We start from the raw sequence: 18,611 nt of genomic DNA, 5'->3' as shown, positions 1-18,611 counted from the left end.
AGAATAATTGGGATCCCAGGAGAAGAAGAAAGAGAGAGAGGGGCAGAAGGTATATTGGAGCAAATTATAGCAGAGAACTTCCCTAATTTGGGGAAGGAAACAGGCATCAAAATCCAGGAGGTACAGAGAACACCCCTCAAAATCAATAAAAATAGGTCAATACCCCGACATCTAATAGTAAAACTTATGAGTCTCAGAGACAAAGAGAACGTCCTGAAAGCAGCTCGGGACAAGAGATCTGTAACCTACAATGGTAGAAACATTAGATTGGCAACAGACCTATCCCAGAGACCTGGCAGGCCAGAAAGGACTGGCATGATATCTTCAGAGCACTAAATGAGAAAAACATGCAGCCAAGAATACTATATCCAGCTAGGCTGTCACAGAAAATAGAAGGAGAAATAAAAAACTTCCAGGACAAACAAAAACTAAAGGAATTTGCAAACACGAAACCAGCCCTACAAGAAATATTGAAGGGGGTCCTCTAAGCAAAGAGAGAGCCTAAAAGCAATATAGACCAGAAAGGAACACAGACAATATACAGTAACAGTCACCTTACAGTCAGTACAATGGCACTAAATTCATATCTTTCAATAGTTACCCTGAATGTAAATGGGCTAAATGCCCCAATCAAAAGACACGGGCTATCAGATTGGATAAAAAAACAAGACCCGTTGATATGCTGTCTGCAAGAGACTCATTTTAGACCCAAAGACACCCCCAGATTGAAAGTGAGGGGCTGGAAAACCATTTACCATGCTAATGGACACCAAAAGAAAGCTGGGGTGGCAATCCTTATATCAGACAAATTAGATTTTAAACCAAAGACTATAATAAGAGATGAGGAAGGACACTATATCATAATTAAAGGGTCTATCCAACAAGAAGATCTAACAATTGTAAATATCTATGCCCCTAACATGGGAGCAGCCAATTATATAAGCCAATTAATAACAAAAGCAAAGAAACACGTCGAAAACAATACAATAATGGTGGAGGACTTTAACACACCCCCTCACTGAAATGGACAAATCATCTAAGCAAAAGATCAACAAGGAAATAAAGACTTTAAATGACACACTGGACCAAATGGACTTGACAGATATATTCAGAACATTCCATCCCAAAGCAACAGAATACACATTCTTCTCTAGTGCCCATGCAACATTCTCCAGAATAGATCACATCCTAGGCCACAAATCAGGTCTCAACTGGTACCAAAAGATTGGGATCATTCCCTGCATATTTTCAGACCACAAGGCTTTGAAACTAGAACTCAATCACAAGAGGAAAGTTGGAAAGAACTCAAATACATGGAGGCTAAAGAGCATCCTACTAAAGAATGAATGGGTCAACCAGGAAATTAAAGAAGAATTTAAAAAAATTCATGGAAACAAATGAAAATGAAAACACAACTGTTCAAAATCTTTGGGATACAGCAAAGGCAGTCCTAAGAGGAAAGTATATAGCAATACAAGGCTTTCTCAAGAAACAAGAAAGGTCTCAAATACACAACCTAACCCTACACCTAAAGGAGCTGGAGAAAGAACAGCAAATAAAGCCTAAACCCAGCAGGAGAAGAGAAATAATAAAGATCAGAGCAGAAATCAATGAAATAGAAACCAAAAGAACAGAACAGATCAACAAAACTAGGAGCTGGTTCTTTGAAAGAATTAACAAGATTGATAAACCCCTGGCCAGACTTATCAAAAAGAAAAATGACCCAAATAAATAAAATCATGAATGAAAGAGGAGAGATCACAACCAACACCAAAGAAATACAAACAATTATAAGAACATATTATGAGCAACTCTATGCCAGCAAATTAGATAACCTGGAAGAAATGGATGCATTCCTAGAGATGTATCAACTACCAAAACTGAACCAGGACGAAATAGAAAACCTGAACAGACCTATAACCACTAAGGAAATTGAAGCAGTCATCAAAAATCTCCCAACAAACAAAAGCCCAGGGCCAGATGGCTTCCCAGGGGAATTCTACCAAACATTTCAAGAAGAATTAATACCTATTCTTCTGAAACTGTTCCAAAAAATAGAAATGGAAGGAAAACTTCCAAACTCGTTTTATGAGGCCACCATTACCTTGATCCCAAAACAAAGACCCCATCAGAAAGGAGAATTACAGACCAATATCCATGATGAACATGAATGCAAAAATTCTCACCAAAATACTAGCCAATAGGATCCAACAGTACATTAAAAGGAGTATTCACCACCACCAAGTGGGATTTATCCCTGGGCTGCAAGGTTGTTTCAACATCCTCAAATCAATCAATGTGATATGATACATTAGTAAAAGAAAGAACAAGAACCATACAATCCTCTCAATAGATGCAGAAAAAACATTTGACAAAGTACAGCATTCTTTCTTGATCAAAACTCTTCAGAGTATAGGGATAGAGGGTACATACCTCTATATCATAAAAGCCATCTGTGAAAAACCCAGAGCAAATATCATTCTCAAAGGGGAAAAATTGAGAACTTTCCCCCTAAGGTCAGGAACACAGCAGGGATGTCCACTATCACCACTGCTATTCAACATAGTATTAGAAGTCCTAGCCACAGCAATCAGACAACAGAAAGAAATAAAAGGCATCCAAATCGGCAAAGAAGAAGTCAAACTCTCACTCTTTGCAGATGATATGATACTTTATGTGGAAAACCCAAAAGACTCCACCCCAAAACTGCTAGAACTCATACAGGAATTCAGTCAAGTGGCAGGATATAAAATCAATCCACAGAAATCAGTGGCATTCCTATACACCAACAACAAGACAGAAGAAAGAGAAATTAAGGAGTCGATCCCATTTACAATTGCACCCAAAACCATAAGATACCTAGGAATAAATCTAACCAAAGAGGCAAAGGATCTGTACTCAGAAAACTACAAAATACTCATAAAAGAAATTGAGGAAGACACAAAGAAATGGAAAAACATTCCATGCTCATGGATTGGAAGAACAAATATTGTGAAGATGTCAATGCTACCTAGAGCAATCTACACATTTAATGCAATCCCTATCAAAATCCCATCAACTTTTTTCAAAGAAATGGAACAAATAATCCTAAAATTTGTATGGAACCAGAAAAGACTCTGAATAGTCAGAGGAATGCTGAAAAAGAACAGCAAAGCTGATGGCATCACAATTCCAGACTTTAAGCTCTATTACAAAGCTGTCATCATCAAGACAGTATGATACTGGCACAAAAACAGACACATAGATCAATGGAACAGAAAGAGAGCCCAGAAATGGACCCTCAACTCTATGGCCAACTAATCTTCGACAAAGCAGGAAAGAATGTCCAATGGAAAAAAGACAGTGTCTTCAACAAATGGTGTTGGGAAAATTGGACAGCCACATGCAGAAGAATGAAACTGGACCATTTCCTTACACCACACACAAAATAGACTCAAAATTGTTGAAAGACCTAAATGTGAGACAGGAGTCCATCAAAATCCTAAAGGAGAACACAGGCAGCAACCTCTTCGACCTCAGTCGCAGCAACTTCTTCCTGGAAACATCGCCAAAGGCAAGGGAAGCATGGGCAAAAATGAACTATTGGCACTTCATCAAGATAAAGAGCTTTTGCACAGCAAAAGAAACAGTCAACAAAACCAAGACAACCGACAGAATGGGAGAAGATATTTGCAAATGACGTATCAGATAAAGGGCTAGTATCCAAAATCTATAAAGAATTTATTAAACTCAACACCCAAAAAACAAATGATCCAATCAAGAAATGGGCAGAAGACATGAACATTTTTCCAAAGAAGACATCCAAATGGCCAACAGACACATGTAAAAGTGTTCAACATCTCTCGGCATCAGGGAAATCCAAATCAAAACCTCAATGAGATACCACCTCACACCAGTCAGAATGGCTAAAATTAACAAGTCAGGAAATGACAGATGTTGGTGGGGATGTGGAGAAAGGGGAACCCTCCTACACTGTTGATGGGAATGCAAGCTCCTGCAGCCACTCTGGAAAACAGTATGGAGGTTCCTCAAAAAGTTGAAAATAGAGCTACCCTACGATCCAGCAATTGCACTACTGGGTATTTACCCCAAAGATACAAATGTAGGGATCCGAAGGGGTACGTGCACCCTGATGTTTATAGCAGCAATGTCCATAATAGCCAAACTATGGAAAGAGCCAAGATGTCCTCAACAGATGAATGGATAAAGAAGATGTGGTATATATATTCAATGGAATATTATGCAGCCATCAAAAGGAATGAAATCTTGCCATTTGCAACGATGTAGATGGAACTGGAGGGTATTATGCTGAGTGAAATAAGTCAATCAGAGAAAGACATGTATCATATGGCCTCACTGATATGAGGAATTCTTAATCTCAGGAAACAAACTGAGGGTTGCTGGAGTGGTGGGGGGTGGGAGGGATGGCGTGGCTGGGTGATAGACACTGTGGAGGGTATGTGCTATGGTCAGCACTGTGAATTGTGTAAGACTGTTGAATCACCTCTGAACTACACTGTACCTCTTAAACAAATAATACATTATATGTTAAAAAAAAAAAAAGAAGATAGCAGGAAGGGAAGAATGAAAGGGGGGATATCAGAGGGGGAGACAAACCATGAGAGACTATGGACTCTGCGAAACAAACTGAGGGTTCTAGAGGGGAGGGGAATGGGGGGATGGGTTAGCCTGGTGATGGGTATTAAAGAGGGCATGTACTGCATGGAGCACTGGGTGTTATACACAAACAATGAATCATGGAACACTACATCAAACACTAATGATGTATTAACATAACATAACATAATTGTTATTTGATTAATATAACATAATAAAAAAAAAGCATTGACAGTGGAGAAAATTTAGAGGTGACCCTTTTTTATTTGAATATCCTAACTGTAATGAGGCAGTGTCTTTTACTGATCCCCACATGCATCATGTGTCTCCTACTCTGAACCAACTGTTTGCCCTTGTTGCTTTTTTTTTTTTTTTAACCCACTGGATTATCCTCTCTCCAATTCTGTCCAGTGTTTAAAAATCTGTTAAGGATACACAAAATCCACCAACTTGACACCTCCTTACAGTATTTCAACCAATTCTGAAATCTCTTATTTCTGAAATCTTACAGCATAAATTTCCCATATTTTTTAATTGTTTAGATGATGAGAGTTTTTCCCTTGCAACAAACTGTAAAAAGCTTAAAAGCAAGCATTACTTCATGCATGTTTTTACGTCTGACTTGAAAGATGATAGATACTAATTGTTGTTTCAAAAATTTTGACCTAGATTACTGAGAGAGAGCCCTGAAGACAGCACAACGGCTCAGACATCCTAACCTTTTTCACTGCTGCACCTTTGCCCCTTCCCCTACGGGCCCCTGTAAAAACTGGTTTCTGGCTAAGCAGGGATGTACTTGATATTTTCAGGAATCACTGACATTCCAGGACGTGGCAGTGAACTTCACCAGAGAAGAGTGGGACCAGCTGTACCCCGCTCAGAAGAACCTTTACCGAGATGTGATGCTGGAGAACTACAGGAATCTGGTAGCACTGGGTAAGGATGTTGTCCCTGTAAAAGTAGAAACCATTCTAAATGGGTTTATTTCCTTAAGTGGTGAAAATTTCCAAATCTTTTGTGAATGTAGTTCAGGCCAGGACAGAATGCTAATCAGTGCTGGAGACAGAGGACCTTTGTTTCCTGCTGTTTCTCCTCAGGTAAAAGGTCTTGACTTTATTGAGTTTGAGATGGGTAGCTTTATTTTGCTGCTTCTGAAGTTTCCCCTTTCCAAATCCAGAGGCCCTAAAGACCAAAAAGGTTGGAAATGAGTTCTGAGAGAAATTTTTGTTCCTTGTACAAACTTCTATGACATACATTTTTTCCATGAATAGGGCATCAACTTTATAAGCCAGAGGTGATCTCTCATTTGGAGCAAGAGGAGCAGTGGGTGATGGAAAGAGACAGCCCACTGGATACTCACACAGGTGAGGAGCAAGCATTTGGGTATTTGCTGCTCAGTGAAGAGAAGCAGTTGCTTCTGAAATATTCAACTGACTGTGCTCCAAGTCTCTGCCTCTGGGATTTAAAGAATACTGAGGCCTTTTTAAAAATCCAGTTCATGTTTGACTTTGTTCCAAAGTGGAAATGGCCCTCTTATTTTTTTTCCAATTAAACAGATAATATATACTTATTATTAAAAAATTCACACAACACAAAAGTTAGTGTGAAGGTATTAATTTTAACGTTCATAAATACCTTGATGTTGCAAATCTCCACATAGCACTTTCTGTTTATTCATACATCCTCTCAGTATTCTTTAAATCTTTCTTTTCCATATCAAAGGTCTTCTGCCATTTTTACCTACTTTTCATTTTTTCCTTTTATTATCAAACTCTTTAAACTTGTCTAAAACGCATAGCCTCAATTTTAATTCTCTTGATTACCTTTGTGATATGACCCCTATCCTATCTGTACTATTAAAATTGTTTTCTTGGAGATTACCACTAACTTCCTTCAGTCAAATCCAGTGGCTAAAACAGACAAACAAAAAACAGTTATTGTCTCCTCTGATCTTGTTGCATTGGATTGTGTTGACTTTACTTTCTTGAAATTTTCTTCCACTCTGGCTTGTGATGTACACAATTCTTGCTTCTTGTAGTCTCTGTGTCCAGTATCTCTGTCTGCTCCTTCACTGCTTTCTCTCCCTTTTTATTCTTCTAAAAGCATGCATTCCTACAGGCTTGGTGCTCTGCTCTGTAGTACGTTGCTTTTAAGTAACCCTTCTATGGTATTTTCCCATTTCTATATTTTTAGCCTCAATATTTCGCCCGTATTCTCTTCCCAGATTTTTAGATTATATTTTTGTTTATGAATGTCATGCTATCATTTTAATTAAGTATTTCAAAACCTGGATCTGTTGACGTTATACTCTCTCTTTAAAGCATTCATTAAATAAGAGAGTTCTTAACCAAAAAAACAAAACAAAACAAAACAAAAACCCCAAAACCTCAGCTCCCTATTGTTGGCATACCACCTACAATGTTCTGTCCGGTTATATTAGTAAGTAGTTGACTTTTAAATGTATGCCAGATACTGAGTTAGGTATTTTACACTCTAGTTTATTAAGCCAGGCTAAGCTACCCCATCTCTATTTAGTTTCCACCCTGATTCTTTGCTCTGGCACCTGGTTTTCCCATTTGGACTTGGTTTTCTGTCATTCAAACTTCAGCTTCTTTTTCAAGGTGGCTTTGACTTGGCTGTCCTTCTTGCTTCTAGTGCTCCAGGTCATCTTGGGTAGGAAACCTGTTCCTCTTTCAGCCTCAATGAACCTGAATTTTGGTCTGACCAGTGCTGGCATCCCATGGGTAGAAGCTAATAAAACATTTTTTCAGGAACCCCTAACACTTTCCCCAACAACAGTAGGTGACGTTATTTCTATGAATCTCCACACCTTGAAACCTGGGAAGTAGAAAACTAAAGGAAGAAAATGAAAAACTCCCTTCCCACGTGACTTGCCAGCATAGGCACTTACAGCAAAGAATTTTCCTTAGGTATGTATTTTTTCCCCACAGGCATATCCATTTGTAAGATCCAGGCTGTCTCCTATTATGTCCCTATCCACAGACCCCCAGCTAGAGAAAATAATCACTAACTTAAAATTTCCAGAACTTATTTTGTGGATGCCTAAGGCTCTTGGTTCACAGGTCAGCTCGAACAAATGACTTCCTCATTCCTTGTCAGGAATAAGCAGCCTGGCCGTCTCCTCCAAGGAGACAGCTTGCATTTTTGCATTATCCTGTAAGACACAGGAACACAGTGACTGGTTCCTCTTATGAGGATGTGGTAAAACATTTCAGTTGATGGACTCATCTAATTCTGGCTTGCCCTCTGGGGTACTGCTTGCCTTACTGGCATCTACTGATGCCTATTTACCTAGAAACATCTTCCTCACTAAGGTAAGATCCAGAAAATGTCCAGTGGATTTAGCAACAAAGAGGTTAGTAATTATATTAATTAATAAGAGAAATAACAGGGGAGTGATCAGTAGTTACCAGTTAGTACATTGTTGAGTGAACAGGAGGTAAAAAGGTAGACCTGGTAAGTATGCAGTATTCTTACAAGATGCTAGAATGAGAAAGGGAGACAATAGAGGATATATGGGAGAATAGAAGGTAGTGTCAAAAGAGGGTTGTTCTAAGCAGGAATGGTTTTAGCTTGTTTATAATACTGAAGGGGAGGGGTTAAAAGAGGGAGTAAGTAGAAAATAGATACAAAATACGGAGCAAGGTTCTAGAAGAGATGGAAGTGGGATTAGGAAGGAGATTAGGGTGATTTTGTGTGTAAGTAAGTTTGTTGGTGGCAGATTTGGGGGAGTTCACACATGGTTATTTTCTATTTTCTTGGTAAAGTTGAAGGCAAGGTACCCTATTGAATGTAAAGGAATGGTGGGGGTAAGTACAGAACTTGAGGAGCACTTGCTCTAGCTTACTAAGGTCAGTGGAAGCTGACCAAAGAGATTACCAAGCAGGATCCAAATGAGATTTTGCCCTGTGGATTTGTGGTTTCCAGTGTCTATGCATATGCCATTTCTCCTGTTCTACTCAGCACCAGAAAGGCTTTGTAGAGCTCAGGCTGAGGGCCTGTTAGATGGGTGGAACTAAAGGAGGAAAACTGAGAGTTTGTTAATTCAGGTGATTTGACATAGATTCCAAGAAGTGAGAAGAAGTAAAGTAAGGCCTGAAGAGGACTGGAAACTAGAAAGAGTCAAAGCAGTGGAGTTCTAGATGAGATCAGAAAGCAAGTAGAATATGAATAAGGGCATAGTCTACTCACTGGGCAAGAGAGTGTGACACTGAGTTTGAGATTCTTTATATGGATCTAAGTTCAGAGTATAACTGTATTAATCAGGTAAATAATTGTTGAAGTGGAGTGAAGATAAAAGCACAAACAACTACCAGTTAGAAAATAAGGTGGAAGAGAAGAGCCCATTTAATAGTAACTAAAAAAATAAAACACCTAGAAAAAAAATTTTTTTGCTTTTGATAGAAAATCCTTTATTGTTCAATCAAGACATTTATGGTGTTGGTTGGTTTCTAGTCATCCCTATGCACAAAATAAATATAAGTAACAGAACAATATATCAAATATATCAAACAATATATCAAAACCCACCTGAACTGTCACATGTGACAACTGACTTATATAACGGATATTCATTTTGGGGGAAACAACAAGACTGTAAACTACCTAAATGTTGACCAATAAAGGTTAAATAAATTATGGTATGCACATACATTAATTACTGTATAACCATTATAAAGAATGTGGATGGGACTCCTGGGTAGATCAGTTGGTTGAGCATCTACCTTCGACTTGGGTCATGATCCCAGGGTCCTGGGATTGAGCCTCGCATAAGCTCCCTGCTCAGCGGGGAGCCTGCTTCTCCCCCACCTACTCCCCCTGCTTGTTCTCTCTCTCTCTCTCTTTCTTTCTCTCCAAGCAAAATAAATCCAGGCATTTTCCAGGAAAACGGGCACTCTATACATGAAGCAGAGTCTATTGTTTCTGGGTCACCAGGTCTTAAGGAAGGAAGGCAGCCCCAGTGCTACAAAGGCCCACCTGGAAACAAGCCAGGCAGAACACTTCCCTGCCTTCCCCCAATCTCCACACAGCCAAAATTAATCACCTTGTGACTCACACATACTCCAATGCTTGCTTGAAATAAAGCCCTGCCATCAGGATACAGGGCTCAAACGGAAGAGAAATTCAAAACAATTAGGGAGCAAAATTAAATGCACTAGAAATAAACTTTTAACAAGAAATGTGCAACACCTGCATGAGGAACTTTAAAACACTCTGACAGGGGCACCTGGGTGGCTCAGTTGGTTGAGTGACTGCCTTCGGCTCAGGTCATGATCCTGGAGTCCCAAGATCGAGTCCCACATTGGGCTCCCTGCTCAGTGGGGAGTCTGCTTCTCCCTCTGACCCTACCCCCTCTCGTGAACTCTCTCTCACTCTCTCTCTCTCAGATAAATAAAATCTTTTAAAAAATGTTTTTAAAAAATTTTTTTAATTTAAAAAAAAATTTAAAAAACACTCTGACAGACACAAAAATAAACTTGAATAAGTGGACATACCAAGATGTCAGTGTCCCTAATATACATATAATGTAATCCCATAAAAAGTGCCTTCAAGATTTTAGAGGAATCTAGAAGCTCATTCTAAAGTTCGTATTGATTATATGTTGGCTAATTGAACATATAAAAAAAATAGAAAAGAAAAGAGCCAAAACAAAAATAATCTGGAAAACTCTGAAAGGAAAAACAATAAAAGGGATTATTTAAACTAGATAATATACAGTAAAATTTTATTAGAACAAGGCAGACCAACTGAACAGAATAGGAAATCCAGAAATAGACCCAGATGTATGCAGGAGTTTAGTATATGATAAAGGCATTATTTCAAATCAGGAGGGAAAAGGTGGACATCTTAATAAAATGGTATTGAGACAACTGGTATTTAAAAGGTAGACCTTTTTTTTATTTGAGTATAATTGACACACAATGTTACATTAGTTTCAGGTGCACAACATAGTGATTCATCTTTATGCTATGCTCACCACAGGTGTAGTTATAAAAGGTAGACCTTTTAATGAATAGTGAGTAGCCATCTGGAAAGAGATAAAATTGGATCCATAACTTACCCTTAAACCAAGATACTCCAAAGGAATCAGAGACATTAAATGTAAAACATGAAACAATAAGAGACCTGGAAGAAAACACAGGAAAAATCTTTTATAACCTTGAAATAGGGAAATCATTTCCAACTATGATTTAAAATCTAGAAGCCATAAAAGAAAAGATTTATACATTCAACAGACACAAATCCCCAAACTCTGCATGATGTAGAATAATAAGCAGGGTAAAAGGCAAGTGGCAGTAAAGGGAAATATTTGCAACTTATATCAAAAGGGCTAAGCTCCCATTAATAAAAGGCTCCTCTGAAGCAGAGGCCAACAGCCCAATAGATACACATATCTGAACAGTTCCTAGATAAAGGAATACAAATATGTTTAACATAAGGAAAAATGTTCAGCCTCACTCATAAGAGAAACACAAATTGAAAATACAGGTGACCTTTTCTCACCCATCAGTTTAGCAAAAGTCCAAAAATTTGTCTGCACACACTGTTGATAAGTCTGTAGGGAAGAAAGTACTTTCATACATTGCTAGTGTAAGATGAACCACCAGTCAACATAAGGATATCTTAGATTATCAAGGGGGGGTTCCCTTTCCAGATAACCCTGTTTGGTGTTGTAGACTCTATGTATGAACAAAACATTGTCTACAGTCACATGTTTTTGTAAACAATTTTATGGGAACCCAGCCACACTCACTCTGTCACTCATATTGTGCGTGGCTGCTTTCACACTATGACAGCAGAGTTGAGTAAACAATAAAGCCCATATGACCCACAAAACCTTAAATATTTACTATATGACCCTTTACAGAAAAAGCTTACTGACCTCTGCCAAAACGTAGTTTTTAATTATTTATAACCACCACTCATTAAAAAATTCATTTTTATTGCAACCCATAAGGTATGTATAATCTATAAAATTGAGACAAAATCTTACCAAACAACATTTATCCTTACTGCTATGTCTGATGAACTTTGATAGTTTCTAGTCTTTTTTAGCCTATTTTGTTTCAGTTTTAATTTATTGTTCTACCCACTAAATTAATTTTATAACCCACTATAAATCATGGCACTTTTTTTTTAATTAACAAAAAAGAACTAGAAACACTATAGTGCTTTACACATAGAAAGGATAAACTCGGGGCGCCTGGGTGGTTCAGTTGGTTAAGTGTCTGCCTTCGGCTTAGGTCATGATCCTGGCGTCCTGGGATTGAGCCCGCATTAGGCTCCCTGCTCATGCTCTCTCTCTCTCATAAATAAATACATACATACATACAATCTTTTAAAAAAGGATAAACTTTTAAAAATGTTTTCCTCCCTCTTCTCCCTAATTCTTTCCTTTTCTCCCTCCTTCTCTCCCTTCCTCTTTCCTTTCTTGTTTCCCTTCTTCCTACTTCTAAATAATTCCTTTCAAAAGGCATTGGATGAGGCTAAGTTGTCTACTAGGTGAGGTATGCAGTAGTGCAGAAGGCCCTTCAAGATGTTGTGGTTGCCCAGTGGCATCACCATATGCTTATACTAAGATCCTATCTAGAAGGTATCCCCTCCTACATACAAAGGATGTCAGAGGTGTAGGTACCCTAGAAATCTAATTTTATTAAAAGCTCATAACCCCAAGAGTTGATCCAGGGAATATGGAGTCAGTGGGGACAAATAGTAACCACATTGAGACTACAGTAAGTCCGTGCAAATCCCCTATTTTTCCTGATGTAGAGCCCTTAGGCTCCTGCAAGAATAATGAAAGCCTGATGAACTCCTGCAATAAGCTAAAGTCTTAGTCTGTAGCCGTGACCAAGATATTGCACTTCATTTAGAACTTGGGCACAAAATAGAATTCATGTCATTCTCACAGTGTAGGCACAGGAGGCTCTTCTGCTTCCATGTCTGAAAACATTTTCTTCCCAAGCAGCACTTTTTCTATAATCGCAGACAACAGAGGGGTAGGCAATATAAGATGTGATAGGGAATTGATTCAGCAGAAGTATAAAGTAGGACTTGGGAGCTTCAGTGAATGGTTGGGTTTCTAGCCAGGTAAGGCCAAACCAGGAAGAAAGTAGACAGTGGATAATGAGAGAACAGCACCTCTACATGATCTCATATACATAGCTCGATGAAAGTGTTCATCCTCATCAATGCCTCCTTTTAAGGTAAGTTGCAGTCATGTCTGCTAACATGAAGGCTTAGGTTAGATAAGGAGCTAGAGCAAATGGATTAGAATTTGTTCTTCACAAATAGCCCAAGATAATCACTGTCTCAGCCTGGCGTCTAGACTCTATACCCTGGCATCCCACTGGGATGTAGATAGGTAGCCCTGAGATTGAAGATCTGATGTGCCTTGAGGGTATCCAGAGTGGGGGAACAGTGCCTGTATAGTCCATGCATTGTCACTCCTCCTGGTATCAGTAGATGGCAAGTCTGCCAACCAGCAGCACTTTTCCCTTTCCACTCAGAGACAAGACATGGAAAGAAGGCAGTCAACAAAGTGGCCATGAATATGTTGATCAAGCTGCCATGTTTCCAGGAATAAACAAACAAAAGTTTTGGAAGCTAGGTCATAGGGAATGAAGGCCCTAAATTCTACTCCTAGGCAGGAGTTGTGTCTTCAAACTCCAGTCAATTATTCTAAACATTTTAGAGCCAAAGTCCCTAGGCAGACAAAAGAATTTTGGCTGAAAATAGAGTGATCCAGTTGATAATTTGGTTGAAATGGTCAATTGGTTTAAAACAAATCTTTTAAATCACTATTTTTCCACATACAATTTTAGACCAGAGTAAGTTCTGTTTGAGTATCTTTTTGTATATCTTTAAGCATATTGATCTGTTTTCACAATTTTCTTTTTTTTCTTTCTACAATTTCTATTTCATGTTTGGCCAACTAACTATTCTTGCCATGCTGTTTGCGGTAACACTAAGTCCAATGCAACCTCAATGTGAATTGATTAAAAATACTTATATGATACATCCATAAAATTGGATATTTTACAACCTTTAAAAATTATGGAAATGTATTTGTTGACATGGAAATGTGTTCAAGATATGCAGTAATGAAAAAAAGAAATATACAGGGGCACCTGAGTGGCTCAGTCCATTAAGTTCCGGACTCTTGATTTTGGCTCAGGTCATGATTTCAGGGTTGTGAGACCAAGCCCCACATGAGGCTCCACACTGAGTGTTTAAGATTCTCTCTGCTCCTCCCCCACTCTCTCTCTCTCTTAAAAAAAAAAAAATACAGGGGCGCCTGGGTGGCTCAGTTGGTTAAGCGACTGCCTTCGGCTCAGGTCATGATCCTGGAGTCCCTGGATCGAGTCCCGCATCGGGCTCCCTGCTCGGCAGGGAGCCTGCTTCTCCCTCTGACCCTCCCCCCTCTCATGTGCTCTCTCTCTCTCTCATTCTCTCTGTCTCAAATAAATAAATAAAATCTTTAAAAAAAAAAAAATACAAAACAGTATTATGGTGTAATTCCATTTTATTTTTCCAGGACGATTCTTGGCATAATTATTAATGGTGCGCCCTTTTACTGTCAAGTGTCCTAATTAGGATGGTAATCATATGTGCCAGCTTCAAGGGAAACACTCTTTCAGCTTTTATATGCATTCCTTATGGTTGAAAGACCAAGACTAGTGCATAACTTACATTTGAGAAAGCTAAAGCAGTCCAAGGCCCAAGAACAGCTGACTGATGAAATGGCTTTTATAGGTGAGCCAGGAGAAACTGTTGAGTTAGATCTGTCTGCACTACCCAAGTTTGTCAAGACAAGGTGTCATGAGTGTTTATGAGTCATCCAACATCTTCAGTCTTGTCCAATAGGATTCATTGCTGTAGGGATGGTCCCAAGGGACTATCCAAAATAGAGATTTATCTATCCAGATCATGGAAATGAGAGGAGAAAGAGAGGTCCAGCTAAAATCTCCCAAGAGTCATAAGAGTTCCCAAAGTGGGTCCTATTTAATCTTCTGCCAAAGTGAGAATGGGAAGCTACCCAGTCATACAAAAATTGGCCTCTTAATCCCTCCCTCCACATAGCTTCTACCCTCAAACTCTTGTTAGAAGGGAACTAAACAGGGGTACCTGGGTGACTCGGTTGGTTAAGTGTCCAACTGTTGATTTTGGCTCAGGTCATGATATCAGGGTCATGAGATCAAGCCCAACATCAGGCTCTGTGCTGGGTGTGGAGTCTGCTTAAGATTCTCTCTCTCCCTCTCCCTCTGCTCCTCCCCCCCCCCTGCAAAAAAAGGAAGGGAACTAAACAACAGTTAGTGAGTGAAGAAAGAGGTGGCCAGGGAAATAGTTAAAGTGGGAAAAGAAGTGAGAGAGTAGCCAGGGAAAAAACAAGCAGGAAGAGAGTAGGGTGGGGAAAGAGGCAGGTGGTGGGGAGAAAGGAAGAATATGATGCCCAGGGGAAGGAAAAGGGATTAATTTTGGAGTTCTGATTATTAAACAAGTGACTAAACATTTTAACTACTGAATAGAGACTGTGTTTGTAACTTAATGTAACAGTAGGAGTATCTGTTATCTAAGAATTAGGGGGAACCATGGAACCTGCCCAAATCTTCTTCCAGAAGCAGAATAAGAATGCCCCCCATTAAATTAAGTTTAAAGAAGTGGTAGGGGACTGAAATGAAATTTTGTTTTTATCACAATTCATGCTTGTTCAAAATATGATTTACATTTATATTTATATGAACAGGGGAAAAAACTGGCAAGACAGGCTCCAAACTATTAACAATAATGACCTCTAAAGGGTGAAATTCTTCCTTTATGCATTTCCATATTATTTGAATGTGTTATTATAAGCAAGTGTTCATTTTATCATTTTAAACAAAAGATTAAAAATAAGAAGAAATACTAAATAAACAAGTAGCTGGCACTACAATAGAATAATCCACAGATGAGATTTATAAGGTGGTGTACTTGGACCTGTCTTCTCCAAATATAGTTTTTCCTCTAATATCTCCCACCTCTAAGCACAGACCTTTCTCTGATATTTCTTATTCTCCTTTCCATTTCCTTTCAACCATGGGTACTCCTGGATGATCTCTTATGATTACCATACAGATTTTAAAATTTCCCCCTGCTCACTGCTTTCTGTCATACTTTTATAGTCTCCCTTGTTACATGGCCATATTTTAAAACTTATGCCACATATGCTTTGTCCACATTACTATCAGTTTCACTTGGTAATTCATTGTGCAACAATTTGCTTTTTCAAAACAGAGAAGATGGCAAAATATTTGTATGTTCTGAATTTCTTTTAGATGGGGAGAGTAGACCTGAAATCAAAAAATCAACTCCAAACCAGAATATTTCTGATGAAAATCAAAATCATGACATGATAATGGAGAGACTAACAGGAGATAGTTTCTGGTACTCCATCTTGGGAGGACTCTGGGATTTTGATTACCAGTTAGAGTTTAACCAAGAAAACCAGCAGAGACATTTAGCACAAGTATCTTTCACCCACAAAAAGATCACACAGGAGAGAAGCCATGACTGTAATAGATTTGAAGAAAACAATAACGTGAACTCAAACCTTATTATGCATCAGAGAATTCCTTCAATTAAAATACCCCTTAATTCTGACACACAAGGAAATAGCATCAAACGTAATTCAGACTTGATTTACTATCAGGGAAACTATGTAAGAAATAATCCTTATGAATATAATGAGTGTGGAAAAATCTTCAATCAACATATTCTTCTTACTAATCATATTCATACTGAAGAGAAACCCAGTGAATGTGGAAAGGTTTTCAGCCACAATTCATCTCTTACTCAACCTCAGATAGTCCTTACAGGAGAGAAGCCCTATAAGTGTGATGAATGTGGGAAAAGATTCAGCCAGAGGATACATCTTATTCAACATCAGAGAATTCACACAGGAGAAAAACCTTTTATATGCAATGAATGTGGGAAAGCCTTCCGTCAACATTCATCCTTTACTCAACATCTGAGAATTCATACTGGAGAGAAGCCCTATAAATGTAATCAATGTGGTAAGGCATTTAGCCGTATCACATCCCTTACTGAACATCATAGACTTCATACCGGAGAGAAACCTTATGAATGTAGTTTTTGTGGGAAAGCCTTCAGCCAGAGGACACATCTTAATCAGCATGAGAGAACTCATACAGGAGAGAAACCCTATAAATGTAATGAATGTGAGAAAGCCTTTAGCCAGAGTGCACACCTTAACCAACATAGGAAAATCCATACTCGGGAGAAATTATGTGAATATAATAAATGTGAGAAAACTTTAAGTCCCAGTCCTTCACTTACCCAGCAGCACGTAACTCATGGGGGGGGGATCATATGAATATATAAATCTGGGAAAACTTTTGGTCAGATCTTTTCATCCCATTCAATATCAAATTATTCATAGAGGAGAGAAAGCTTATAAATAAACTTTTAATACATAGAAACTAAATAAATTTAGGTCTTAAATTAGCACGTTCCCAGGAGAGATTATAAATAGTGAAAATAATTTATTTTATAAATAAGATTATATTAAGAGTCATGTTCCAAATCTGATATAAAACTTTTTTCAATGACCAGAAATCTTGTAGGCAATAATCTGTAATTATTCACCTGTAACTTTTATGATATAAAGTTTTTAAATTATGTAAACATTGATTAAGGCAATGATGTAGTGTAACTAGTCACATAAACTTGAAATAAACATAAAAGCAATATTTCTCAAACTTCAGTCATTTGTGTGTTTCCTTTACAGTTTTTGTCATATTCAGTGTTTACTTAATATTTTTCTTTAAAGGGACTCAGAATTTTTAACCTCATCCTAGGAAATAGTATTTGTGGAAATTATGAGTTTTATATGCCAATTATATTTGTTCTAAAATAAATAGATATTTATCAAAATATATATAACTTCCAAATTAAAAATATCCGTTTGATGTACCACCTAAATCTTCTGTACCTTTATTTGAGAAACAATGTGACAGCTATATGACAGTGTTTATTTGTTTGTTTGTTTGTTTGTTTTAGCAACTTTTGAATTTTCATCAAACAAGTCCTAGGATCACTTTAAGAAGAGTCTTGGAGGAGACTGAGGGTCATAGTGATTAACTTTAAAAAGTGATTCAGAGAAGTCTACTTTTCTATTCTGTTGTTCTAGTTTTAAATTTCCTTGTAGCAAACAGATTGTTTTCACTAAAATGGGTATTCCTGCTATATTTGTGGGTTTGAAGAGAGAGGAGTTTCTTGTTGTTTTGTGTTGCTTTTTTTTCTATAATGACCAGGGGCTGAGAGTCCCTACACATCCCTGCACAACTGTGAGAGACAGGAAGTAGGAGACTATACCAGATGTTGAGCTGTGGTGCCATGATAAGGATAAGAACCAGGGAAGACTCTAACTGGCTTATATAATCAACTAAGGAAGTATTACTAATTGGCTTAGTAATTCATTTTATTTATTGAAATATATTTATGTAACACGTTTCCAAAAAGAATTTAAGGTGGTTAAATTTTATTTTTGTGAATACTGCCCTGTTTAACAGATAATCACATTTTGATGTTAAAAAGCATTATAAATGTAAACTGTCATAAGCCACAAACAGCTGCACCTTTGGGGCTGCTTCAGTTTCTTGGTTTTCTGTTTTTGTCTCTCCTCAGGCATGGCTTGAAGAAGCCATGAGGCTAAGGTAGGGATTGCATTTCCCTTTGCTTCCTCACCATTTTTGTTCTAACATAGCTCCCAGCTCAAAGACTTTTCTTTTTCCCTCCAAAAGACTAGGTTTTATAAAGTTCTTGGGTCAAAGCTGAAATGATTTAAAGACATTTAAGAAACTAAAACACTGATTCGGGGGGAAAGATGGCGGAGGAGTAAGGGACCCTATTTCAACTGGTCCCCGGAATTGAGCTGGATATCTACCAGACCACTCTGAGCACCCACGAAACCAGCC

The 18,611-nt window shown here is 38.2% G+C and overlaps 1 protein-coding gene across 4 annotated transcripts in view; it reads left to right on the top strand.

The window, feature by feature from the left end:
• ZNF713 (zinc finger protein 713) overlaps positions 1-17,534 on the top strand; it is a 54,367-nt gene extending 36,833 nt beyond the window's left edge. For all 4 annotated transcript variants that reach the window (XM_036115301.2, XM_036115300.2, XM_036115296.2 and 1 more), the window contains 3 exons: positions 5,427-5,553; positions 5,889-5,981; positions 15,951-17,534. In XM_036115301.2, the coding sequence (XP_035971194.1) occupies positions 5,520-5,553; positions 5,889-5,981; positions 15,951-17,008 (1,185 nt within the window). In that variant the 5' untranslated portion in view covers positions 5,427-5,519 and the 3' untranslated portion in view covers positions 17,009-17,534. The remainder of the gene's footprint in view (positions 1-5,426; positions 5,554-5,888; positions 5,982-15,950) is intronic.
• Positions 17,535-18,611: the final 1,077 nt, after the last annotated feature.

This window comes from Halichoerus grypus, chromosome 6, assembly GCF_964656455.1.
Source record: "Halichoerus grypus chromosome 6, mHalGry1.hap1.1, whole genome shotgun sequence".
NCBI lineage: Eukaryota > Metazoa > Chordata > Mammalia > Carnivora > Phocidae > Halichoerus > Halichoerus grypus.
The sequence above is the reverse complement of the archived record's forward strand: the minus strand, read 5'-3'. Positions and strand labels throughout refer to the sequence as shown.